Below are 27,122 nucleotides of genomic sequence, written 5' to 3'. Positions count from 1 at the left end.
TGGGTTTCCTGGCCAGGGTACAGCCTCAGTGCTCAGCATACCCACAGCAGCAGTCTGATAATGGTCTCTCAAGAGCCACTTTTGAGGCCCAGGGTTGCTATTGTTGGGGAAAAAGGACCTGGTGTTGAGTGGTTGCAATGCTAAGTGCATTTGGGGTTTCTGCTTCACATTAAGATTCCAATTCTGTGATAGAACTGCAGCTGCCTTAGCACAGGCACCAAGGCAAACCCTGAAAGCTGGAAGGGAAACATGGATGGATGGGTATAGGTGTGGGATGGAGACAGCAGCCCAGGCCCAGAGACGAACAAGCAGGAGACCCAGCATGTTGCGACGATGGCTGAACCCTCCCTGAACGTGGCACCAACCTAGATCAGCTGGCCATCAGTGCATCTGTTACTGCTTTCTGTCCACTGGACACTGAGTGCAGTTGCTGTTTGAGCGAGGAGTGGCCAGACACTGGCTGTGGGCATGGCATGGCCATCATGACCTGCTTTTATGTGAGGTCCAGCTGTGCACACTCCTGCCTCAAGAACCCTGGCAGGTGGTCCTTGTAAGCCAATGAGGACTTGGCAGGGCCAGTCATGCTACTCTGAGTGTAAAATCACACTGTGAAACAAGAACACTGATTTACAACATGACTTCTAGTTTAGCAAAGTCCCCGCTGTATGCTGGTCCCAGTCAAAACTGGACTTGGTTGGAGCTCCAGGGTCCTCACTTCTGTACTTGGGAAACTCTCCCCATGGCTCCTCATTGCCCAGGGCCATGGCACACCAAGGGTCCTAGGCCAAGCAGCCATGGCAACCTGCCTCGAGTACCCCTTGTTGTGACAGCAGGATGGAAGGGGGACATGAGTCCTAGGTGTCCCCAGCCACAGAGTCTCAGGAGAGCTGGCTCAGAGCTCCCGCTCTGTCTGGAGTCCTGCCCACCCGTGGCTCACCTCTTTGTCCATACTCTCCAAGTCTTCCTTACAGAGGGTGTACAGCGGCATGGTCTCCGACATACTAGGCTGTCGCTTTCTCCGGGAAGGGCCAGGGTGCTCCCCATCGCACACGTCAGGTACTGCTCCACCAAACATCTGTGGCTGGAGTGTCTGAGCAGCTCTGCAACAAGTTCACAGGCCCATGAGGAAATGCAGCTGACCAGAGCTGACCCTCCCACAAGACAGCAGAGTGCCTGGCTGGGAAAACGCTGGACTGTCCACAGGGCTCTCCCTGTACCCTCAGCAGGTACAGTGCCCAGGTACAGATGCGTCCTGCTCCCCATGGCTGGGTCAGGGTGAGGGATAGACAGGCTTCTGAGGCTACCCGCCCATCACGCATCACCTGCTCCCCAACAGGCCCCATCTGGAGGCCAGTGGTTGGCTCAATGGGGTCAGAATCAAGGGCAAATGTGAAGGGAGATGCGCATGTCCCCAGAAAGTGTTATCGGCCCTCAAAATAAGACCAGGAGGGCTGCAAAACATAAAACAAAGCAAAGCCAAACAAAAACAGCAATTACAACCTGTCTCGGGCACAAAACAGATACCCAGGAAAGAACGGGGATTCTGACAACGTCAACCAGCAGACGCTCATCCACTCCCAAAGGAGACAGACATAGTCACATCACACATGCAGGATCACAAGCCCCACCCCGAGTCTGCTAACTGCAGTGTGGAGGAATACTGCTGCTGGCAAGGCTCCCTGCGGGGTCACCTTGGCTTCATGCTTTCTCTCCATCTGCCACAGTCAGCAAACCCACAATGGGCACAGCTGCCTGAGACTCCAGAGCAGGCTCTCCCATCACACACACACTTCCTGTGAGCTCAGATACCCATGAATGCATACATGGACTTGTCTCTCCATGCTCCATGACCCTCTGGGTTCCCCTGGAAACAGCTGGTTACATGCTCATAGCACTCAGGACTCTAAAATGGCTACTTGTTCTCTTCCAGGGTTGGCCAGGCTCCTAGTGGGCAGGAACACTGGGCACTGCCTCACTGGATGGAGTGTGGCTGATTCGTGGCACAGGCCATGCACGATGCAGACTTACTGCTGCTGATGAGGGAAGTTCTGACTTCCGCTCTGGCTGGCTTGCTGCTCATGTGACTGGGAGAGTGGCAGCGAACAGTCCGCAAGTGTGGGTCCTGCTACTCTACTGGAGAGCAAGGTGAAGCCCCCAGCTTCCACGTGGGAATGAACCACAGAATGCCAGGCCTCTCTCTCTGTCTCTCCCTCTTTCTAACTTTGCTTCTCAAAGGAATCTTTAAAAAAGGGAGAGGAGGACCCACAGTTCAGTGGATAACTCCTCGTCTAGCATGTGCCAGAATACCATGTGGATGCCGATTAGTGTCCTGGCTGCTCTACTTCCCATCCAGCTCCCTGCTTATGGCCTGGGAAAGCAGTTGAGGATGTCCCAAAGCCTTGGGACCCTGTACCCGTGTGGGAAACCTGGAAGAAGCTCATGAATCCTGGCTTTGGATCTGCTCAGCTCCAGCTGCTGTGGCCACTTGGGCAGTGGGTCAGCAGAAAGATCTTCCTGTATCTCCTTCTCTGTAAATCTACCTCGCCAAGAAAAATAAATAAAGCTTAACAAGAACAACAGCAACAACAAAAAAAGAGTAAAGAGCTAGCACTACAGTGTATTAAGTTCAACCTCTGCCTTCAGTGTTGGCATTCCATATGGGCACTGGTTTGAGGAGTCCCAGCAGCCCCATTCACATTTCACTTTCCTGCTTATGGCCTAGAAAAGCAGAAGACAGCTCAAGATCTTGAAACCCTCTACTCAGGTGGGAGACCTGAAGAGGCTCCTGGCTTTAGATTGGCTCAGACTCCTATGACCCACACCTATGATCCTCACACACACCTGTGATCCACTGATCTATGATCCACACTGAGCTATGGGATCCTCACACACTCCCGTGATCCACTCTGAGCTAGGAGATCCTCACACTCCTGTGATCCACACTGATCTATGTCTGAATGTCACATACTGTGACACTGAACATTATCGCCCCCCCAGTGACTGTATGCAGTTATCTGCTGCTTGGTATTTTAGTAGCTGACCCTCAGGGCACCTGGAGGGTTCTGTGGTGTAGGAGCTCAGCATTCTTTTGGTGAGACCAGTCTCCCTCACCCTAGAAGCCCTGGTCAGGGTGAGGTACACATGCTGCTGCAGCCTGGGGCCCCTGAATTGCTGCTGGATGAGAACTCTCCCATCGCTTGCTCTCATCTGCCAACCTTGAGCACACTTGCAGCAGCCCTAAGAGCTGTTTGATGCTCACCTACAAGCCTGTAAGATCCACTTGACACACCCTTCCAGGGACTCAGCTGCCAGACCAACACCAACTTACAGTCCCTGAAGTCTCCAGTGAGAGCCATCCATGGCCTCATCATGTGTGTGCTGTCACAATGGGCTTTGCTGTAGGGTTCTGCATGGGGGAGGGGCTCCACAGGAGTGGAAGAGAGCAGGGCCAGAATGGAGACGGGCCAGGCAGGCATCTTGTGAAATCACACGAAGTCCAGGGAGGTGCCAACAGATGGAACCTGCCATTCTGACAGGTCTTCTCACCCTTGGAGAAGCACCAGAACACATTCTAACCTGAGTCGAAGGCTCTCTGCAGCTGAGACTGTCCAGCCACCCTCACTGCTGGCCTACAGGGAGGCTGCAGCAGGGCCCAAACATGGCTGATCTCATCAGTGTGACGGCACAGCTCTTAATGGTGGCACCAACACTGCTGGGAGAACAGAAGCCCCTTGGCCCTGCCAATGATTCAGCAGAGTGGACATAGGTCACAGCATAGGTCATAGGCCTTGACATAGGTCACAGCTGAGGCCCATCATGATCCCTCTGACCTATAAAGAACTGGAGAGAAGCAGCTCCCTGGAAGGAACCCAGCACGCACTGGGGGCACTCCCCTCTGCAGGCCTCACCCATCACATCCCAGAATGACACGTGGTCACCTAGGCACTCAGGCCCAGAGCCATCTCTCCTCTGCTCTCAGCCCAGGGAGCCCATGCCCCTTCAGACATGCCAAAGTTGCTGTCCATGTTTACAAAAAACTCCAACTCCGTCTTTTTCTCAGCATGAAAAGATTCTGAGGGTTAGGTGCTGCTTCTGTGAACAGCACAGCCATGTGTACAACTGCCAGTTAACCATCAGAAACCAGAGTGGCTGCGCCACTGGCAAGACGCCACACAGAAATGAGAAACTGCTTGCAGTGGACACGGCCAGTCATGGGGGCCGGTGTCACAGGACCTGTGCTCTTGGCAGTCACTGAGGCAAGTGAGTGGTCATGGGGGCAGCATGATCCCAGCCAGCTTAGAGTGAAGCGGCTAGCAAAACACAAAAACACAGATACCTAAGGGCGACTGTGGCTTTCATGTCTCAGAAACACTTGCTCCTGACGTTTGGGCGTCCCCAGACAGCTGAATGGATGGTGGTTGGCCCCAAGCAGCTTCAGGATGGGCTGGTCACCAGAAAAGACTCCACCAACCACACCTCAGAAGGAGGCTTCAGGGTGTCGAGAGTGTGAGAGCAGGTGCATCCCAACTGACTCTCCCACAAACTGGGGACGGCCCCTAAGGGGCTGTGACTGTGGAGGGGTGGGGACTGGGGGAGCAAGGCCTTGGCACGGTGCCCCTCTCCTGTCATAGCCTCCATCCACACTCGTTTGTGTGAGCACCTGTCAGCTGTCCTAAGGTCCTAGGTGGTCCCCAATCCTTCCATGCCCTCCAGGAGGCTCAGTTCCAGCCTAGAGGACATCATGGCCTCACTCAGCCCCACAGGGACTCAACATAGTTTTTCTGATGTCCTTTGTGATCTTAATTTGCTGCTGATTTGTGGGTCCTTGCCATAAACACTACAATTAAAGGTAACATTGACCCTTAAATGGCATCTTCCAAGGCTCAGGAAGGACCTGGATTATTCAAAGCAACTATGTGGACACAGTGTTACATCAGACAAGGAAGAGTATGAAGAAAACATTCGGGGTTCCCAGTCCTGCAGCCCCCCAGCTTGGTCCCCGTCCTGCCCCTGCAGGCTGGCTTCTGCACACTCCCCATCACCTCCCAGAGCTGTGCAGGTGGTCCTGTGGGGAGACTTGGGAACTCTACAGTTCTCTACCCTCCCTGGCCTGGTCCCAGGACTGTACACCGTGTGCCCAGCACTCTGCGAGCTGCTGGCTGCTCTCGTTAAGGCCAAGCACTGCATGATGATTGGCTGCTGCAGGCCTGCTCATCTTGGGCTTTAAGGGTTTGTTTGGATCCCCTCTAATTGTCTCAGGGTGTGGCTCCCGGATTCATGGAACCTGTAGGATTGTTCTGAAACTTCCAAAGGTTTGCTTCACCTGGGTACCTTGTCCTGGTGGTCCTACTTGTGGTCCCACTTTCAAGTTAGTTTTCTGATCGACCTGTCTTATGGTATTTTTCCCAACCAGCCCATCTACCAGGTGCTGCCCACCTCCTCCACCACACTGCAGACGGCCTTCCATCAAAGTGTGTGTGCATGTGTGCATGCGGAGGTGGATGTATCTACTCTCTGCATGCTCCTGGCGGCACCCACTCAGGACTGCTCTGGTCCCTCTCAAACCTGGAATACCTGAGAATCCCAAGGGAGGAAGACAACAGGGGTGGAGTCTCAATTCTCCTCCGGAAACAGCCACACTCAAGAGTTCTTGGGATGCAGGGAGTGACTCCAGGACACACGGTGACCATGTGTGTGCCAGCAGGAGCCTCATCCACTGACCTATGTGGTTGCTTCTCTGATGCCATGAAAGGCAGTGCAGTCCAGCTCTGGGTTGAGAACCAGGCAGTCCACCAGCGGCACCTCCTCTGAGAGGCAAGGGAGCTAAGCTTGACCCACCATGAGAACCTCCCTGGGACAGCTTCGTTGCAAACCTGGAACATGTCACCTACAGGCAGCCACGCAGGAGGTTGAAGAGCTGCTCAGTGAGGACACAGGCCACCCCTTCAGTCACTGCACGTACGCTTCCCAGCATGGATGGCCCCCAAAGGGACAACATCTCAGCAGGAGCACGTGGAAACAGAAGACACCCACTAGGGCGAAGCCCAAGCAGCTGTTCCAAGGCTGCCAAGAGGCTGCCTGAAGCAGGAGCCATGCCTTGGTGAAAGGAAGATGCTCCCTCCCCTTCCTCTCTCGGTGACAGACACATGACATACACACCCGGGCAGCTAGTCATGCTACTGGTTACAAAGAAAACAACAAATGTGGCAAAAAAGCTGAGGTCATCTACTGGGGTGATATATACACAATCTTCAAGTGAAGCAGCCCATGGGTGGCCACACTCTCACACCAACAGGAACCAGCCCACTGTGGTGTGTGGCAGAAGGGCACTCAGGTTGCCAGGGGGCACCAGACATATACAGGAGGGCCCTTCTCTATGGCCAGATGCAGACTCTGAGCTCGGGGTGTGGGAGCCTTTCTGGATTTGAGTGTGACTTGAAGGACAGCAGAACCCAGGGCCTGGCACTCAGATGAAGGGTCTGAGGCGTCTTTGGGGTTTTCCCCTTGCAGCAAGATGTTAACAGAACCTGTTTGCAGCCTGCCTCTGTTCACCATTCAGTTTGTTTCAAAGGATTATTTGCCTCGCGTTGGCCTCTTAGTGAATGTTCATGTGTCTCTGTATTTACTCCAGCCTGGGAGCAGAACACCTGTTTAGTATTGCCCTTTGGACTGGTGTCTGTTTTGTTAATGCAGCCGTGCCACAAATTCTCCTTTGTCTTTTAAAAATGTTATGGCTTTAAATTATGATTTATTTTGACTGTGGAATAAATACATGAATGGAGCAGAGAGGCTGTGGATTGGGCTGAGGGTACCAGGGATGGGGCAAAGATGCCAGGGCGCCTCCGAGGGGAGACCTAGGTGCTCTAACAGAGGACATGGACACGTGCCCAATCCTGTGTCCCACCTGCCCACCCTGCCCTAGTGTCCTGACTCAGCCAGGGCTTCCTGTCCACCAACTGCCCGATGCCCTCTCTAGTCTCCTTCTCAGTGTGTGTAATGGGAAGGTGTGGCTGTGGGGCCCAACGCTGGACCTGATTCCCAGGTGTGGGAGGGAGCCAGTGGCATGGCATAGCAGGTGGCCTGGGCTTCAAGAGTTTTCCTCGGCCATTCCCGAGACCAGCCTGATGACAAGAGGAGGCAACTCTGAGGCGGGTGGCCAGAGGCAGAATCCAAGGGTTCCTCCATCCCAGCTTGGGGCTCAAGAGGAGGGACTCCCGAGTCCTCAGCTGCAGCTCCCTTGGAACCCAGGGCTGAGTGAGGCCCTGGCCTTCACATGTCCACATGGCACCCTCTCCCTAGCAGGACCAGAAGCCGCAGGCGCCAGCTGTGGGCACCATGGTTACCTGAAGGCAGAGGGCTCGCCACGGGCGGGCAGGGTGCTGCAGGGTGCAGCCCCAGGGCCCTGCACCCCAGTTCTGATGAGCTTTCCTGTTTTGGAGTCGTAGATCCGAACCTCAGGGCCAGGTGGGGCCTTAGCGTGAACGGGCGCCGGGTGATGTAGGGCAGTTGGAGGCACAGCCTGCTTGTCTGGAGGGGCCGGTGGGCTATTCTCCCTGTGCAGAGAGGGTGAGGGCTGTGAGGATCGTGATGACAGCAGGCAACCACTCAAGCACATCTGCTGGAAGCTCCCGGCCTTCTGATGAAGCTGTGCAAGGAAATGGCAAGTGTCCAGGCCTCCTGCCTGGGCGGACACACACAGGGTCTGCTGCTCTCTCTTGCAGCGTCTGACACGGGAAGGCCTTCACTGCGGACACAGCAGGCAGACTACTGACCAACAATAGCCATTCTCAAACAATCTGCTTCTTCTCCACCTTGGTCTGACACCCTCATCTTTGCTCTGGAATGACCTGCACGTGACTTGTGCGATGCCCACACATGCCAGCCCAGGCCCCAGGGACAGCCCCAGCCTGTGTCAGGACAAAGCAAAGCAATTCCACTTCTTCCTCAGCTACTGCAGTGCTGTTGAGGCCTTTCTGTGAATCAGCGGGATGGGAAGGCCAGTGCCAGAAGGGCACACTGAGCCCCAGCTGCAAGCTGAGGTACCTACCGCTGTGCCTTGGCATCACTGTCCCGGAGTGGGAAGAGCTGCTCCTCCACCTTGTCCCAGCGCTCCAGGCAGCTCCACAGCCAGTCGGGATTGACCACGTGCAGGTGGCGGCATTCCTGAGCCTGGCGTACCTTCTCCGTGCCTGCAGGAAATAGGCCAGGGTCAGGAGCAGGGATGTGTGAAAGGGGCTGGCAGAGCCAGGCTCTGCACTGGCCTCCCCTGCCAGGCCCCCTGTGTGGCCCTTGCCTGTGCTCTTGGCCCTGGGCTGCCTGTGTTGGGTGGGTGACTGCTATGTTGTCCTGCTGTCTGCCATGCTGTCCCCACAGCTCACCACTGTATGCTGCACTTCGACTCCAGGATGGCTCCCTAGCCAGGCCAGGTCCTGAGCCAACATTCCTCGGCCCATGCACCCTTCTCCCAGGGCCACTCTGCAGCCACACGCCTCAGCCCTTTTCCACCCCAGCGTCACTGTGTGGCCACCAGCATCTGGGTCCACCTCCGTGGTCCAGTCTCCAGACCACACCTTCAGCTTTCCCTCACTTGTTTGCCTTTACCACCCCTCCTCAGAAGCCTTCTACCTGTGGCATCACTGCCCTCCTCCCAGCCCACGGGGCAGCAGCCTTCCACAGCATATCAGGTAGGGGCAGGCGTGGTGAAGGCAGGTCTGGAAGTCAGGGGCCACTGATGTGTCCACACAGCTGCCCCCTTAGGGAACCCTCTTGCCCTCTGTGGAAAAAGCCCTTTGACAAGCAAGAAAGTCTGGCCAACTCTATATGTGAGATGCTCAAATGAGAGCAGACTTCAAGACGCTGGCGTTGTGGTGTGGTAGGTAAAGCCACCACCTGTGATGCCAGCATTCCACATGGCCACCAGCCTGTGTCCTAGATGCCCCATTTACAATCCAGCTCTCTGTTAATGGCCTGGGAAAGCAGCAGAGAACGGCCCGAGTGCTTGGGAGACTGGAAGAGTCTCCTGGCTTCGCCTGACCTAGTCCCTGCTACTATGGTCACCTGGAGGGGTTCAGACTGAGTCAACAGCTGGAGGATCTCCTTTGGTCTCTCCCTCTCTGTGGCTCTTTTAAGTAAATAAATAAATTTTAAAGAAAATAATCAGGCTCTAGAGCAGAGGCAAGATCAAGGGCTACAATGTCAGCTCCCAAGGGACTGCCACTGGGGTGGGCAAGTGGGCCTAAGTGTGAGGCTCAAGAGTGCAGGTTCCGGTCTTCTGAGACAAGCCCCGCACAAGCGTGTCAAACAAGGCACGTTGCGTACTGCAGCACGGGAGTCAGCTGTCCTGACCCTAGAAGTAGAGCCCTGCATGGGAAAGAGGGATCCCAGGGAGCCCAGGGGCCTTGCTTGGGCCAAGGGCTCAGCAGCGAATGCTGCCTGGGGCTGCCCTTACCACAGCCACCTCCCAGGCCCAGCCGCCAGGGGAATGCTGTGAAATCACGTATTCAATTTTCTGGCTCCGAAGGCTGCACTGTCCTTTAACTTGGGGATGCTGCAATCCCCTGCCCCGGTCCTCATTTCTCTGCTGAGGTCCTGCCTCTGATTCTCCACTAACCCAGCACCCACCTCGTAATCCTCTGCACCACAAGGATGGCAGCTACAACATGTGTGCTCAGTGAGATGTTGACCAGCACACAGCTTTCCGTCTACTCTAGGAACTCACCAATGGGACGGGAACCTCCAGGCCAAGCAGGGATGCCTGGGAGTGCTGAGAACTTACCGGCCCGTGCCGCGATCAGGTGTGTGGCCCTGTCAGGGGCGTCAGGGTTCAGCACCAGCCGGGTGAGAATCTTGGCGCCGAGCGCCGTGGCGTGGTAGTGCTCCCGGGTCTTTTCCACGGGGAAGTTAGCAGGGTGCAGGCCGCTGAATGCAATGGCAACGCCGGCCAGCACCCTGCTCTTGAGCTCCGGCACGATCTTGCGCATGTCTGGAGCCTCTTCCACCTCCTTGTTCAGGTACTGGTCGTATTTGGTGTAGTAGTGGGCATGCACGCGGGCCAGGATCTCCTCCAGGTGGATGAGGTGGTCGTCGTCATCCGTGTCTTCCTCTTCATCTTCCTCCTCCACACTCTGGTCCAGGGACTCGCCGGCGGTGATGCCCGACTGCTCACTGTTCTGCGACTCGGTCTCCGCCTCCTTCCTGTCAGCACAGCCATTGCCCAGGCCACAGAGGCTGCCCTGCTCGCCCTCCTCGGGCATATCCAGGGTGCTAGGTGGAAGCTCACCCGTGTGGGTAGGGCCTGAGGGCTTGCCCCCGCCTGGGTCGGGGGTGCCTCCCTGCGGCAGCACCCTTACTCCATCACGCAGGGCTTTTGGCTTCTTCCCATCCCTCTTCTCACCACCCCCTGCTGAGGCAGAGGCCTCGGACTCACTGCTCTCGCTGTCACTGGACAGGACAAACTCCAAGTCTGTGCCCGGGGCACCCTGAGCAGGCTGTGTTCCAGCTGAGGTCCGACCTCCCCGCGGGCCAGGGGGCCAGGCGTCCAGGCCCTCGGCCTTCCCGAGGCGGGACATGCCTTCTGAGGCTCCTGGCATGGCCTCGCCACCGTTCAGCTCCTTCGCAGGCTTTCCAAGGCCGTTGCTCGGCTCCATTCCAGGAAGGTGCCTTCCCTCCTCAGAATCCTTCCCAGGCAAGGCAGGCTCAGCGATGTCAGTCCCTTTACCAGAAGGGTTTGCTACAGATGTGTGCAAAGGAGAGGTCAGTGTCACTCCCAGGCAGCGGCACATATGTTGCCCTGCAGGACCTGCCCTCAGCTGTAAGCATCTGTGTCAGCGGGTGCAGTTCTAACTGCAGGCCTGAAATGCTGGAGACCATGGTAAGGGCTTGTCCTGCCACTGACCTGCAGCTCCCTGCTTCCCACAGTGGAGCAGCCAGGTTCCTGGAGCTGTGTCTGTCCAAGGAAAGTGGGGTGAAGGCCAGCCCTTCAGCGTATGAACCTGCCCCCCGCCACCTGTATGCAACTGGGAGCACACATCAGAACTAAATACCATCCTGGCTCCCAGTCTCCAATGAACCCTGCATCTCTGACTGCTGAATGTTCTAGAACCAAGGCAGCCGGCACTTGGCCGGGCCACGTACCTCTCCTTCGGGCCTGAGGTTCCCGGGGTCCTGGGGGTGCATTCAGGTCGCCGGTGCCTGGGAAGTACACGTACTTCTTCACAGTGATCAGGTTGGGGGCAAACTTCCAGACATCCTCGCGGTCATCAATGATGCAGACCATTGAGTCTCCACACGGAAAGAGGTTCCTATGAGTCAAACACAGAGTTCAGGGCACCGAGTCGATGCGCCCAGCTGCACAGCCGACAGGTCTTCCCTCACGGTGAGCAAGAAGCTACGAAGAGCACCGTGGGGTAGCGCACTGCTTTGCCCAGAGGTGGAAATGAGCCAAGACAGGACAGCATGGGCATGCACCCCGGGGCTGCCCAGCTGAGGACCCCCAGTGACTCTGCTTTCCCATCCCTGGCACTCAGCAGGGAGAAGACAGACGTTCAGTGTGGGGGAGCCAAGTTCAGACTGTCTCCCCATGAGAAACCTTGGAATAGAAATGGAACTCTTAAAGCTAGAATGAGTACCGTGGCCATGCTTGCTTGCTGTGAACAAACAGAGACGAGAAGTGAGAAATCCCGGAATCTCTTGCGTGCTAATGGACACACAGGCACTTTGGGGATGGAGGGGAGTGGGCTTCTGGCTTAGGTGTGGACAGAGGCCCAGCACCTGCTTGCCGAGACAGGGACGGAATGGAGCCATAGCGGCAGCACTCTAACCCAACACGTACCTGAGGTTTCCTGTTTTAGAAAATGGGTCGATGCACTCATCCCTTGACAATATGCGATGAGAAAAAAGCTTCGCCTCAGGGTCTAAGAAGCCTTCAAGGAGGACAGAACAGAGGTGTGAGCGTGACTTGTGGTAGGACCCTGGCCCCAGCACTGCACAGCGCGTCAGACACCCAAGGGGTGGTGGCCAGGGGGCAATCTGTCCCCCGAAAACCCAGCCGTGGCTCTCTACTCAACGCATGGCCCCAGGGACAGACAAGACACAGTGCCGTTCGTGAGTGCTTCCACCCTGGCACAGGCCTGGTCCCCTCCTCTCCTCACACTGCCTGGTGGCTACTAGTGCCCGGCCACACCAGGCTCTCTCTCTGCAGTGGGACCTTTGAGGGGTACACTCCACCCCTCTGGGAAGCACAGACTGTGCATCCCCATTCTTGGGGTCACTGACAAACGTGCATTACGGCACTGGAAAATGCTTGTTCCACCGCATAGGTGACACTGCTTTCCATTGCTCAAGGGGTAGGTCTCACGGGAATGCTGAGCCCGCCAGTGGTCAAGCTTGCAATCTCCCTCTCCCAATTACACTGAAAGTATGCATCATGTGGGAAGGGTGATTTTCAATGCTAGAAGAGTGGGAAGAGAAAGCTAGCAGCTACATTTTTTTAAAATTAACTGTATTGCATTATGTGACACAGTGTTATAGGCACTGGGATTCCCCCCACCCCTCCCCGAACCTTCTCCCCAGGATGGATTTCTCCACCTTGTTGCATTACCACAGTTCAAATTCAGTTGAGGTTCTTTCATTGGAAGTATTTACCAAGCATAAAGTCCAACATCTTATTTTCCTAGTGAGTTCAACGATTTCTTGGTGAGACCATCTCTGGTCTGAAGGTAAAGTCGGCAAAGTATCATCCCAATCAATTAAAAGCCCCAACATAACATCAACGACAATTTAAAGCATTATGGCATTAATTGACATGGTACTGATTAACCAATATGTTAACAGGAAAATGCAGGTTCTTAGCAGCCACATTTGTTAACAACTACTTAGGCTCCCATCAGTAAACAACTACAGTGGCCCACAAATATTCATTCCCAACTCCTTCTATCTACAAAGTGTCATGCTCATTCACGGACGCAAAGTTCAAACTTCTCAAATCCCTGGACTGCCCAGGGAGCTCCTCCCAGTCTCAGCAGGCAGGCCTGCTCCCCCAGCTATTCTCTCTCTTGGATAAGCCACAGGGCACCCACCACCCAGGATGTCCACAGCTCCCTGAGTGGAGTAGCCCTCCTCCTGGCTGCTGGGCCTGATGTGTGTCTAGCATGGGGTTGTAGGTCTGCTGCCTCCTGTGGCCCTTGGTTCTGGCCAGCATTCTTTAGACATGTTACAACACTGAAATTCCAGGGAGTATGGCATCCCTAAAGGATGCCCTAGCAGGCAAGGGGCCTCAGCGTCCCACAGGTGCCATGGGAGCAGTCTTCAGGAGTCCAGCCTCCTGTGGCCCCGGCAGGCTCTTCACAGCTCTCGGCTTGGTCAAGGAGCACAGGGTTCGCACATGTCCCATTCCCCTGCTGGGAATCCACACAGATGCTGGGCCCTGCTGCGCCTCATGCTAATGGGGAAGGGTGATTGTAGCAAGCCAAATATTCCAGCGAACCGCAGCTCACACAACCAGCAGACCTGAAGCAGCCCCAAAGCCACAGCTGTTTCTCAACAGCACAGGAGAGGGAGCAGACAGACACAAGAGCATATGGCCTCCCTGGGTGGACGCAGCCCGTGGGGGAGAGAAGCAACTACTCGCGTCCGTGCCTTTGGGAGTCACTCATGCCTGCCTGTAGCCTGTTCAGGAACCCGTCCAGAGGACTGAGCCAGAGAAGGGGAAAGGTCCACTCCTGCCTCAAGTTCAGGTTGAGAGCACAGACAGAGCTGAACCTGCGGCCCATGTGGAGCATGGGGTGAATTCTAATAGCAGGCTGTGGACCTGTGAGGCACAAGAAAACAAAGCAGGGATGGATGCCCACTGACATGTTGGCGGTGAGAAGCAACTCTGTATTCTTCATTTCATCCTCCCATGGTACTGTGACATTTTTTAGTTCTAAAAGTGAAAGTGCTGGTTACTGGGTTGAGCCTCCCTCCATGCTGGGGTCCTTGTGATGTGGAAGACACGAAGGTGTGAAGACTATTGTTCCATTGCAGGCAGGGCCCCACGGATCTCTACAACCACCTGAAGGCAGCTCCACCTCCCTGTGCATGGAACCTGGACCACCCCACCGAGATCTCTGTACTCTATTTAGCCATTGTCTTCCTCTGCAGAGTTGGTCTTTACTATCAATGTGAGCTTGGAAGTTGACGTTGCTGATAATGTCTTAGCAAAATGGCCTTTTACTATTCAGGCTGCCCCCACTGACCATATGCTAACCAAGGGTGTTAAGTCCCTAGGTGTAGTGGGAATCTATTCTTTCCTCGATCTTTAGGTCCCTCCTTCTGTGCTGCACTTTCTCCCTTAACTGATTCAAGTCTAAGCTGTAGAATGAGGATTGCAGTAGGAATATGTTACTGATTGATACGTACTGAGAACTTCCTGACCACAGGATTAGGACGGCCGATATCCTGCCTCAAGGTGAAACAACTGGCAGATCTATCCTTAGGAAACACCCACTTGACCGTGAGACCAAGAGTGTGTACCAGTGCTTGACTGCTTCTTCATAAATAAAGGGGACAGTTTTCTTGCACTGTCCTAGTGGACCCTGAAATCGTAGAGGTCCGTCTATTTTCTCTACGCCTACTCCACGCACCCTTCGAGTCCCCAGCTCAGCTGGAGCTGCACTCTGGCACACCTGAGCACCAGCTGCAGTCCCAGCTGCTCTGTGTCCGATCCAGCTTCTTGCTAATATGCAGGAGATGGCATGGGGTGGCTGCTGCCTTTGACCTGGACCAGCCTGGCCACTGTAGCCATCTGGGAAGTGAGCTAGCAGATGGGAGCTTTCTCTCCAATTGTCTTCCATAAATACATGTGTGTGCCATGTGCAGTATGTGTATGTGCTGTGTGTGGGGTGGTATGTGTGATGTGTATGCACGTGTGTGACCATGATCATCTCACAGACCAAGACCCTGAATGCAGGTGCAGCTCCCAGGGATAGCACTAACTTCCTGCAGACACGCGCTAGATGCACCAACACTGCCCACACCACTGGGTTCTGGCCACCTTCTACCTTGCACTCCCAGGTGACCCCCCCAGGGAGGGTCTGTCCCTGACTCAGGTGCCAGTCTGTGCTGTCCCCTGTGGGACGCCTCTGCCTCCCACGTATACTCATGGACCACTGCCGTACAGGAGCAGCGTGGCCCACATCTACCCACATGTTTTCAAAGTGGTTTTCTATAGAAGGCTCTCTTCCCTCAGACACTTCCTCTGTAGGGAGGCAGCTGAAGGTGCCCTTGAAGGGACACCCCAAGAGATAGGATCTGACGGAGGGAGCGGCCAGGAGTGCTGGGAACCCACCTGCGATGGTGTGTGCGTACAGCCGGCTGCCGAAGGTAAATACATGCAGCTCGTACAGCCGCGCCACCTTCTCCAGGAAGTCTCTGCAGTGCGGCCGCAGGCGTGTGTGCAGCATCGGCTCGCCCCGGCCCAGCTGGAAGTGGAAGATGCCCTACAAGAGACAGCATGAGTGGTCAGCAGAGGCCCTGCCAGGTCCACCAGGAGGGCAGTGGTGGCACCCCTGCGACTGAGTATGACAAGAGGGCAACCTTGACCACTGCCATGACAACTGTGCTACTGACCCTAACAGCTGGAGCTGCCGTGATGAAGACGCTAACCATGAAGACTACCCTTCATCATCACACCCACCCTGACAGCCATGGCCATGGTAATGCCTCTCCCAGCAGTAACTCCACTTAGCTATGGCCACTATGACTACTGAGAACATGGTGCTGACTTGCCCACCCCCAACAGTGACCTCCTCTGACAACGAGGCTAACTGCCCACAGCAACTACCAAGGGGATTACTCCCGCTGGTCACGCTCACCACCTGGTACCAACCTGCACCTGGGCAGTGGACAATTCCGGATGTGTGTCCATGTCGTTGGGGTCCCGGCAGGTCACAGACATTCACAGGTGCTTGCCCCACACCCACCCCCAGCATTCTGCCCCATCCCGTGGTCTAATGGCAAGCACACAGTGAGGGTAACCAACTGTCACTAAGAGATGATCACGCGCAGCAGGTGTGGCAGGGATGCACAGGCAAGGCGTTCCCTTCCTCATGGAGTCACAAGCTGCTCTTCTACTCTTGAGTACCCACATTTTCTCTGTAAACACACTCACTCTTAGCAACTTAGGTCCAACCTCTACTGCCTCAAAACGCCTCACCACCCATGATGAAGCTGTTGTGGTAGGAGATGCCAAGGGTGGAGTTTCAGAGACAAGTCCCTGGCTGAAACACATGGGGTCCAGAGAACCACAGCGAAGAAGTCAATGGTCTTTTCCCATTGGACCAGTGGGTGAACAAGGTCCAAGAAGTGTGGCAGGCACAGGGCAGAAACTACAGCCAATGCCAGTGGCCTGCTCACACCTTCCAGACCACACAAGAAGGAGCAAGCCTAGCATGACCACTTCAAACACTCAACTTCAAAGGCCGAGAGCCAGACAGCACCACAGTAGCACATGCAGGCACAAACACGTAGGCAGACAAGAGGACCAGGCACAGTGGGTCAGGTAGGTGGCCAGTGTGGACGGGAGGCCTCCATACGTATTCACTCCATGGACTCCATGTGCTTACAGAGATGTGATCAGCATACAGGATGGGACTATGTAACTGTGACAGCCCTGAATTCTGCTCAGGGCTCGACACACATCTATATCACTTGCAGAATGCCACGAAAGTCTCCCCCGTGGGATCTGCGTAGGTCATCTATAGGGACACCAAAGTCACTGGGCTTGCTTAGCTGACCTCAAGCGGCTGACACCTGGAGCTTGGTCCACTTTCCTGGGCCAGTGGTGCACGCGCTGTGAAGATCCTGCTTAGCAGTCACTCTGCGGAGGCCACCCAGCAGCAAGGAAGCACACCTCATGTGCCTAGAGCAAACCCTCAGCACTTGACAACTAGAACGCTTACCTTGTTGGACATCTGGGGGCAGTGTTGCTCCGTCGTGTGGATCAGGGTCTGGTCCAGGTCTACCATGAGCACCAGCTTCCTGTTCCGATGCAGTCGCTGCTGGTCTTCCATTGCTATCTTCTCAGCTTGCTACAGTTACAAAAACACAGGAGGATAACAGGATTTGGGGAGCAGAAACATCCCTAACTGACAAGCTTCACCGCCCAGGCCAACTACATGGCGCCCAGCACCACACACTTGGTTTCCGACGCCCACCATGACACACATACACATACAAGCGTACACACATGGCCTACAGAACCCAGCACCACACATATGGGCTACAAGCCTCCCATCACATACACACACACCCTGCATGCCTTGAAAAACACACAGCCTGCATGCCTTTCACATCTCTCTCTCTCTCTCACACACACACACACACACACACACACACGACCTGCAGTGTCTAGGAGTTGGCTGAGGGTTGCAGCCAGCAAGGAGGCAGTGCTGCTGGGCTCTACCTGTCAGGGGCAGTCTAATGTGTACTGAGTGTGTAATTTAAACCGGAAGCCAACCACGGTAAAAGGGCCTGGAAAGTGGCTGTTTTGCACGAATTCATGAAATGCCAGGTGGTGACACAGCCACTTAGCTGCAAAGCCCAGACACTGGCATGGGGCTGGGAGAAGCTGCACTGCACTCCAATGGTCAGATGAGGACAGCACTGGAAGAAAACTGGGGTATGCAGTAGTCAGATCTCATGCAGACACACACATGCACACAGAAAAGCTGTGCCTGCTCAGGCTCAGAAAATCAGAATCTTGAATCTGGGTTAGCCTCCTCTCATCATCAGACACATCACGTGGAGACAAATCCAGCAAAATCCTAACATCAGACAGGTCCTGCCTCCTTACAAGACCTGAAGCTCTCAAAGGATCCTAAGAAAAAGGTGATTCCTGGACCCCTAGTCCCCCAGCTCTGCACACTACCCTGTCCCCCCAGCTCTGCACACTGCCCTGTCCTTCCAGCTCTGCACACTGCCCTGTCCCCCCAGCTCTGCACACTGCCCTGTCCCTCCAGCTCTGCACACTGCCCTGTCCTTCCAGCTCTGCACACTACCCTGTCCCCCCAGCTCTGCACACTGCCCTGTCCCCCCAGCTCTGCACACTGCCCTATCCTTCCAGCTCTGCACACTGCCCTGTCCCCCCAGCTCTGCACACTGCATTGTCCCCCACTCCAGCTCTGCACACTGCCCTGTCCTTCCAGCTCTGCACACTGCCCTGTCCCCCCAGCTCTGCACACTGCCCTGTCCCTCCAGCTCTGCACACTGCCCTGTCCTTCCAGCTCTGCACACTACCCTGTCCCCCCAGCTCTGCACACTGCCCTGTCCCCCCAGCTCTGCACACTGCCCTATCCTTCCAGCTCTGCACATGCCCTGTCCCCCCAGCTCTGCACACTGCATTGTCCCCCACTCCCAGCTCTGCACGCTGCCCTGTCCTTCCAGATCTGCACACTGCCCTGTCCCCCCAGCTCTGCACACTGCATTGTCCCCCACTCCCAGCTCTGCACACTGCCCTGTCCTTCCAGATCTGCACACTGCCCTGTCCCCCCAGCTCTGCACACTGCATTGTCCCCCACTCCCAGCTCTGCACACTGCCCTGTCCCTCCAGCTCTGCACACTGCCCTGTCCTTCCAGCTCTGCACACTACCCTGTCCCCCCAGCTCTGCACACTGCCCTGTCCCCCCAGCTCTGCACACTGCCCTATCCTTCCAGCTCTGCACACTGCCCTGTCCCCCCAGCTCTGCACACTGCATTGTCCCCCACTCCCAGCTCTGCACACTGCCCTGTCCTTCCAGATCTGCACACTGCCCTGTCCCCCCAGCTCTGCACACTGCATTGTCCCCCACTCCAGCTCTGCACACTGCCCTGTCCTTCCAGATCTGCACACTGCCCTGTCCCCCCAGCTCTGCACACTGCATTGTCCCCCACTCCCAGCTCTGCACACTGCCCTGTCCTTCCAGCTCTGCACACTGCACTGTTCTTGCAGCTGTGTACACTGCACTATTCCCCCAGCTCTGCACACTGCATTGTCCCCCACTCCCAGCTCTGCACACTGCCCTGTCCTTCCAGCTCTGCACACTGCCCTGTCCTTCCAGCTCTGCACACTGCCCTGTCCTTCCAGCTCTGCATACTGCCTTGTCCCCCCAGCTCTGCACACTGCCCTGTTCCCCCAGCTCTGCACACTGCCCTGTCCTTCCAGCTCTGCATACTGCCTTGTCCCCCCAGCTCTGCACACTGCACTGTCCTCCTACTCCCAGCTCTGCACACTGCACTGTCCCCCACCCCCAGCTCTGCACATTGCCCTGTCCTTCCAGCTCTGCACACTGCACTGTCCTTCCAGCTCTGCATACTGCCTTGTCCCCCCAGCTCTGCACACTGCATTGTCCCCCACCCCCAGCTCTGCACATTGCCCTGTCCTTCCAGCTCTGCACACTGCACTGTCCTTCCAGCTCTGCATACTGCCTTGTCCCCTCAGCTCTGCACACTGTCCAGTCCCCCCATGGATCTGTACCCTGTTCTTTCCTCCCCCTGCACCCACCGCTGTCCAGCTGTGCATACTGATGTGCCCTCAGCATGCAGACCCTGACACTACTTAAGGCACATTAATAAGCAGCACTTGGTCAAGCGCTGTTTCCAGGTGGCCCTTTCTTAACTCCGTGCTCCATCTGCAACTCAGAAATCCCACTGGACCACACTGTTCATGCTTGGGAAATGTCCCTAGGCTGCTCTGTGGCCCCATCTGCTGCTACTCACCTCAGAGCTCACCATCAGCTCTGGCACACTGTGCACCATGCACACAGTTGCCGTTGACAATGGTACCTGCTGCTTCCCATTTGTGCTCTGCAACCTGCAATGCAAGGAGGGAACACTGAGATGCAGCTCTCACAGGTCAGCTGCCATGGGGAGCTGTGTGACAGCTAACTGGGTACACAATGGTCTCAGCAGATTGTTCTGGGGACACCACAGCAATATCCTCGCTGTTGGGAACACTGGAGAAGAGCAAGCCTATGTTCAAGCACACTGTTTATACCCTGGCACACGCAGTCCAAAGCTGGTCAAGCTCACACATATGCAGTTGCACTGAGGGAGTCATGCGAGCCACTCCCACACAGCTCCCTACTGAGGGAAAGAGGCTGGTGCTGCTAGTAACCAGGCCCAAGTATAGGGGCGGAGGGCTTGGGGGAGCAGGCCCAGGCCTCTCTCAGAGGGGCCACGAGACGGAGGGACCTGTAGTTGCTCAGGAGGATGAGCAGAGGAATCCGCTCAGTGCTCCATTGCCATAGCCAAGAGGGCATTAAGCATGATACAATACTTTAGAAATTAGAGATGGGAACATGGACAGACATGCTGGGGGTACTCACTGGGTCAGGTCCTGGCCACACTCAGCACACAAGCCCTTCATCACCACGGGGTGGCTGCATGCTTCTAGTCTCACGAGGATTGCCCTGCAACACATGGAATGAGGGCAGTCACGCAGACCTACCACAGCTCATGGAGTGGGGACAGACACAAAGATACTTCAGAACTCATGGCTCATCACACTGTGAGTATTTCTGAACACCTAGCTCCGCCCTGACTTGCTGCCCCTTGCCCTGATATCAGCTGGGCTACATGAGAGCCAAGCCCGATGTATGGTGCTACAGGCACACTGCGGGGTCTCTCTCAGGAGAGACAGGGAGGCCTAATGCTGCCTTGGAGCCCTCTGGCTTCACCATTGCCACTCTTCTGACACAGTGAGGTTCTTTCATCAGCAAGGACAGCTGGTCAAATGTCACCTGACAAATCATATCCTTCTGTGCTCAGCTAAGCCTTCCTGACAGACTCTGAAACAGGCACTGCTGAGATTCCACGAGCTACTGGCGATCAACTTCTGCAGCCTGTCTGCCCAAGCGCCCAAACAGGAGGTGGCCATGGGCATGCTGAGGGGACACTAAGAGGCTCAGTGCCCAGAGGAGACCTGCACACACAGCTCTGTGGGGCACTTGTCCCCTCAAGACCAGACAGCCTAGCGGGGTGTGCCTGGGGGCTTGGCCCTCAGTAGCAGCAGTCTTCCCCATGCAGATGCTGTGGCTGTCCCCTGGGATGCCAACGGAAGGTTCAACAAGCCTGTATGATATAAGACATGAGAACCAGTAGCCCCTGCAGGGCCATAGCACAACACCTCGGGCTGTGCCACAGGGCAGAGGTCTCCACACACACACACTGGCCAGAGCCCACGCACGACTTCTGCCGGCACAGACAAGCTAAACCCAAAGTCTCGGAGTCCACTGGCCCTGGTGTGGATGAAACGTGGTAGAGGACAGAGGAGGGGGCCCTGTGCCTGCTCTTACCTCTAGAGCTGCAGCCACCCTGTGCCTCAGGGAGCCATATGCACAGGGACTTGCAAATAGGCCCACCACCCCTTCAGTGTGAGAGCCCAGCTCGTGTCCAACACAGACATGAATTCACAACGGTTAGGGACCTTAGAAGAGGAGGAGGAGAAACTTTTGGGACCCTGGAGCAGGCAGTGCTCTTAGCCAGGACAACAGCCTAGTCCAGAAGTATAGGTGCTGGGCCACAGCAGGAAGGCGGCAGCTGAGACACAGCACCCTCCTGGCCACTCTAGCCCAGGGACCCTCTGCTGGACGTGGAGTCTCATCCACCCGACCCTCTCCAAGCACCCTTATCTTGTGAGCATTTTGCACCTACGCCCCCAAACCAAGCCTACCCCTGTGCAGGCCCCACAGACCCCAACAGCAACACCCAAGACCACCCTGGGATGGACCACTGTGTCCTGACCACAGCACCATCAAATTTTTTAAAAAGATTTTTATTTTTTATTATTTTTTTTATTGGAAAGGCGGATATACAGAGAACAGAGACAGAGAGGAAGATCCCCCATCTGAAGATTCACTCCCAAAATGAGCGCAACAGCCGATGCTATGCCGATCCGAAGCCAGGAGCCTCTTGCTGGTCTCCCACGCGGGTGCAGGGTCCCAAAGCTTTGGGCCATCCTCGACTGCTTTCCCGGGCCACAGGCAGGGAGCTGGAAGGGAAGCGGGGCTGCCGGGATAGAACCAGTGCCCATATGGGATCCCGGGCGTGCAAGGTGAGGACCTTAACCACTGCGCCACCGCACCATCGATTTTTAAAAGATTTGTTTGATAGAGTGACAGAGACAGAGGGAGGGACACAGATTTTCCACTTGCTAGTTCATTCCCCACAGGGCTCCATCAGCGGCTCTGGTCAGATTGAAGCTGGGAGTTAAGGACTCCCACATGGAGGCTGAGGTGAGTACTTGGGGACAACTCCTATTGTGTTTCTGTCACTCCTCACCCCTCCCACTCAGGGCTGCGGACACACACTCTGACACCAGCACTGATGTGAAGATAACGCACTATGCTAAGGATCAGCAGCTGAAGAAAATCAGGAAATGAAATGTACAAATGTGTGATTTTCCCTAGACTGTATATGCAGGAAGACTAAGAGATTTGGGGCTCTACAATTTGCACTGGAAATCTCCACAGGAGTGAGAGCAGCAAGGGACAGTCAGGGTGTGTGGTGTGAGAGCTGCTACCCCTATACCATCAGGCACTGACCCACAGGTTGCAAGGGCCCTGGACACGGCACCAGCTCCCAACACTGAGTATGGGAGAGTATCCGGAGAGATTTGGGGTGGGGAACAGGACTGGGATGGGGGACAGGACCTGGGTGAGGAGCACCTGAGGGGTGGGGGAGAGGGCCTGGGTGGGGAGCACCTGAGGGGTGGGGGACAGGACCTGGGGTGGGGGTGGAAGGAGCACCTAGGGTGGGCAAACTTTCTGCCACTCCCTCTGGAAAGAAGCATGCCTCGCCAGAAAAAAGACCGCCCATAGCTGGTGCAGGAGTGAAAGGAGCCACTCAGACCAGCACATGCAGGAAGATGGTCAGGGCTGGACTGAGTGGCCGGACTCCCTGTGAGGATTGGGGACAATCCGGGCATAAGACACACACAGTGGATCCTAATTAGCAGGTAAATTGAGGACAACAAACCTACACTGCGACATGAAGCCATCCATCAGCTGTTCCCATGTCAACAGCGATGGAACGCAGATGCCAAGGATGGCAGGCAGGGCGTTTATGGGGCAATAAAGTGTCTCTCACAAGTCGTCCAGGTTTGGAGAAGGCTGTGACTTCCACCAGGGCCCCACCTTCAGCACTGCAGGCTGGGACAAGCCATGGTCACACGCCATTGTCAGTAGTGGGGCAGAGAAGGGAGCAACTGCTACAACAGGACTGACTGGCCTCTGGTGTCTTGTGTCCCCCAGTATATAGCCCTTTAGAGGCTGCAGGCAGCTCCCCTGTGGCAGTACCAGGAGAAGCCACCAGGCCAGCAGGGGCCTGTCCAGTTCCCATTTCCCACACACACAGCAGGACCCTGCCCCAGAGGCGGGTTTCTCAGATGGCTCAGGGACAGCACAGTGGCTTGGGTCCCACTCCCCCCTCGTGAGGTGTTTCAGAGCAGGGGTGCCCATGTCATTTCCATCAGGCTAGCACACAGACCCTGCTGTGGGTCCACACCCGGCCTCAGAGGCTCAACCCTGCCAGTGCCACAGTCTGCTGACTTTTTTGGTTTGAAAGGCAGAGAGGGATTGGGGGCGTAGATCCTTCATCTGGGGTCACCCCAGAGGCCAGGACAAAGCGGGAGTCAAGAGCTCCATCCTGGTCTTCCACATGGGTACAGGCCCTCCCCAGGGGCACCAGGAAGAGGCTGCAAGCAGAGCACAGGGATGCCAGACGGCATTCCAAAATGCGACCCCAAGAAGCTTTTCACAAACCTAGGAAGTTCAGTGGCCTTCGCAGCGTTCCAGAAGCTCTCGGAAACTCATCTGCTGTTTTCCTTACATCATCTTCCTCCCAAACAAAACAAGCACTTGTATCGTTTCTCGTTTGACTTTGGAATCTCTTTCTAGTCCCTGATGTCACATGGTCCCCACAGCGAATGTGGTGGACCACACCAGGGAAGGTGCAGCTTGTTTTGGCTCCCTCTGCAACCCCACTGGCAGTGAATGAGCACCCAGAGGCACAGGTGATGGCCTGGAGCCCTGCTCCTGCTCACACATACCCTGGAGGCAGCAGATGCCCACTGGGTCCCTGCCACCCTGTGGGAGCCCAGGATGGGGCTGCTGGTTCCCAGATTTCACTGCTGCAGGCATCTAGGGAGTGAACCAGTGAGTGGAAGATCTCTTTGCTTTCAGATTAGTAAAGAATTCTTATAAACCCCCACAAAAAGAGATAAATCTGACAATGGAGCCACAATTTCTAAACACGAGTGTTTTAGGCAAAGTTTTGCTCAGACGCCAAGTCTGGCATCCCATAGGATGCAGTGAATGGCACAGCAAATTGCAGCTCAGCCACCTCCTCTGGGTTCAACCAAAGAAACCAGTGCCCAACACCCAAGTACCAGGTAGCTATTTCCTGAGGAATTTTAAAAAAAAAGATTTATTTTGTTGAAAGGCAGATTTACAGAAAGAGGAGGATTTACAGAGGAAGAGCTTCCATCTGCTGGTTCACTCCCCAAGTAGCTGCAATGGCTGGAACTGAGCTGATTTGAAGCCAGGAGCTTCTTCCGGGTTTCTCAGGCGGGTACAGGCTCCCAAGGCTTTGGGCCGTCCTCAACTGCTTTCCCAGGGCACAAGCAGGGAGTTGGGTGGGAAGTGGAGCACCTGGGACATGAACTGGCATCCACATGAGATCTCAGTGGATGCAATCTGAGGATTTAGCCACTAGGCTATTGCGCCAGGCCTCCGAGGACAGAGTAGGCAGCAAAATCTCGAGGTATCCAGTTGAGAGTCAGCTGACTTGTCAGGATCCTGAGGTTCTTCCCTGACTTTCAGGCAGGTGCACATAGATGACTGCTACAGTGGACTAAGTCGGGGTACAGACACCCCCAGATCCAAGTCCAGGCTGAACTCTTCACTGAAGTTCCTTAACATCTGTGCTGCTAACGTCCACACTGCAGTTGGGGCAGCAGCACCGCTGGGCACCCCCGCCCCCTGCGTCCTGTGCACAGGAACACGGTCAGTTCCAGCCTTTCCTCCTTTCCTACGAAACGGGAAAGCATGCCCTGAGAAGTCTTTAGTGCCTCTCTGAATGACAACAAAGAATCACTCAATGAAGGAGCAGTTCACAGCATGGGCCCCTGCCAGATGGCAACAATCTTAACACTGCTGTATCACACACACACACACACTCTCTCTCTCCCTCAGCCCCTGTGGGGGAAGCCAGGTGTCGGGCTGCACTGTCTCTGCACTGGATTACTGGGGGGAGGTGCAGTCCCCACATCCCAGGAGCAGGACCACAGGCAGCCCCACAGCCTGCTGCAAGGTGCTCTGCCTAGGGGGACTGCCTCCAAGAACCGGCACCTATTCCTGGGCCCTGGGTCCTGCCGCAGAGGCCACGGGTCAGTCACAGGAAATCCAGGCAGCGTTGCCTTGGGACGTACTTGGGCCAGTCACCTGCGACTCAGTGAAACCCGTGAGGATATGCCCGGCTACGAAACCAGCCTGAGGGACTCCATTTCTGACACCCAAGTTTTGGAAGAGCCAGCAGGGTTCATGGGAGCTGGGAGGTTCGCTGAACACGCAGAGGGTGGACTGACACCTGTCTGCATGAGGAAGCACCAGCCGAGGCCCACACATATCCCCTACCCACCCACCCGCTGTCGGGTCATGGGAGCCCAGCCGGGGTCCACACACATCACCCACTGAAGGGTCACGCAGACTTCCCAGGGAGGTCAGCACTTCCACAGGACGCAAGCGGCGTAGGTGGTCAGACCTAGGACGGCCTCGGCGCCCGGGAGAACTCCTGCCACCCCGCGCCCCCGGCTCAGCTCTCCCGCCGCCAGCGTGCTCCCGCGCCCCGCGCACTCACCCGGGCGGCAGCAGCTGGCCCGGCTGCGCGCACAGCTCCCGCACCACTCCGGCGCGCTCGGACCGCAGCCTGCGCTCGGGCCGCGCGGGGCGCACGCCGCCCTCGGGGCCGGCGGCCTCGCACACGGCCAGCACGGACCCGATGCGCACCGCCGCGCCCGCCGCCACCTTCCACTCGAGCAGACGCAGCGGCGCGGGGCCCGGGCAGCGCACCTCGGCCCCGGCGGCGGGCGGCGGCTCCATGACGGCGTCGGGGCGCCCGGCCCAGCGCGGACGGCCCCGCCGGGGCAGCGCGCACTTCCCGCTCGGCGCCGGCTCGGCCCGCGCCCACTTCCGGGAGGGCGTGACGTCGCGGCGTGCGTGCGTGCGGGGGCGGCCGCAGGACGCCGACGCGGGCCCGGGAGCCGGCCTCGGGGCGGCCTCGGCGGACTGCGGGTCCTGCAGCGAGCGCCGGTCGCGGCCCTCGACGACGGTTGCGCCCCGCGAGTCCCGGCGTCTCGGGACTAGGACTCCCGGCATGCGCAGCGGAGCGTGTGCTTCCACTCCCGCCGTCCCCCGCGCGGGTCGGACCAACGTCAGGAAACTACGTGTCCCGGCATGCAACGCAGCCGGCTGCCGGGATACCGTCAGGAGATGCAAACTACGAGTCCCGGCATGCACCGCCGGTCGCTGCCCACATCCCAGAGGTGGAAGCAGCCTGCAGCTGAATGAGTGGAGCGGAAGACCCCTGCGCAGGAGGATCTGTTACAGGTGCTGCGTGGGTAAATCTTGTAGGCACCTGCTGAGTATTCTTGCTGTGCCCTGAAGTCAAGGTTCTGTTTGAATTCTCAAGCACTTGCTCTATCCTGATCTCCCTCGGACAGTGTTCCAGTCAACCTGTTTCCTGACTTTGCCCACTCGCATGGGCCTGGTCACGCGGGACGGATGTTTGCGGGTGAGAGAGGAGTAAAGACAGCAGATGTGTTTTGGCTACAAGGAGCACAAAGCCCTTTGCTTTTGGTTTTGGTTTCTTAAGGAGACAGCAGTGAGCATTGTGGACTTTTGGAAAGACTTGCCATGATGGTGGAGTCCCAAGGGAAGGGACAACATCTGTGACTCGGTCATCGTGGGAGGAGCAGTTGCCACGCAGGACTGACACCCTTGAAATGACAGTGTGAACATTTCAGATTGCCCGTGGCACTCCCTCTGCAGGCTGAGGGCAAGACGCTGACTGGGGGGCAAGTCCAGAGACGTGCACCAGGCATGGGTTCACTG

The 27,122-nt window shown here is 56.3% G+C and overlaps 1 protein-coding gene across 4 annotated transcripts in view; it reads right to left on the bottom strand.

Moving 5' to 3' along the window:
* Positions 1–26,100, bottom strand: part of CTDP1 (CTD phosphatase subunit 1) — a 35,280-nt gene extending 9,180 nt beyond the window's left edge. The window contains exons 1-11 of one of the 4 annotated variants that reach the window (XM_040985161.1): positions 25,870–26,100; positions 20,340–20,423; positions 19,732–19,825; positions 16,938–17,066; positions 15,326–15,476; positions 11,831–11,921; positions 11,134–11,300; positions 9,776–10,729; positions 8,048–8,189; positions 7,344–7,553; positions 938–1,100 (exon numbers count right to left, since the gene is read on the bottom strand). In XM_040985161.1, coding sequence (XP_040841095.1) covers positions 938–1,100; positions 7,344–7,553; positions 8,048–8,189; positions 9,776–10,729; positions 11,134–11,300; positions 11,831–11,921; positions 15,326–15,476; positions 16,938–17,066; positions 19,732–19,825; positions 20,340–20,380 — 2,142 coding nt within the window. In that variant the 5' untranslated portion in view covers positions 20,381–20,423; positions 25,870–26,100. Of the gene's footprint in view, positions 1–937; positions 1,101–7,343; positions 7,554–8,047; positions 8,190–9,775; positions 10,730–11,133; positions 11,301–11,830; positions 11,922–15,325; positions 15,477–16,937; positions 17,067–19,731; positions 19,826–20,339; positions 21,599–25,869 lie in introns of those variants that run through there. The other 3 variants (XM_040985158.1, XM_040985159.1, XM_040985160.1) reach the window with 3 other exon arrangements.
* Between the last annotated feature and the right edge of the window lie 1,022 nt (positions 26,101–27,122).

The sequence above is a fragment of the Ochotona curzoniae genome, unplaced genomic scaffold (genome assembly GCF_017591425.1).
Source record: "Ochotona curzoniae isolate NIBS_2020 unplaced genomic scaffold, NIBS_Ocur_1.0 contig_43, whole genome shotgun sequence".
Lineage (NCBI taxonomy): Eukaryota > Metazoa > Chordata > Mammalia > Lagomorpha > Ochotonidae > Ochotona > Ochotona curzoniae.
Note: the sequence above shows the minus strand (reverse complement) of the source record. Positions and strands in the feature narration are given on the sequence as shown.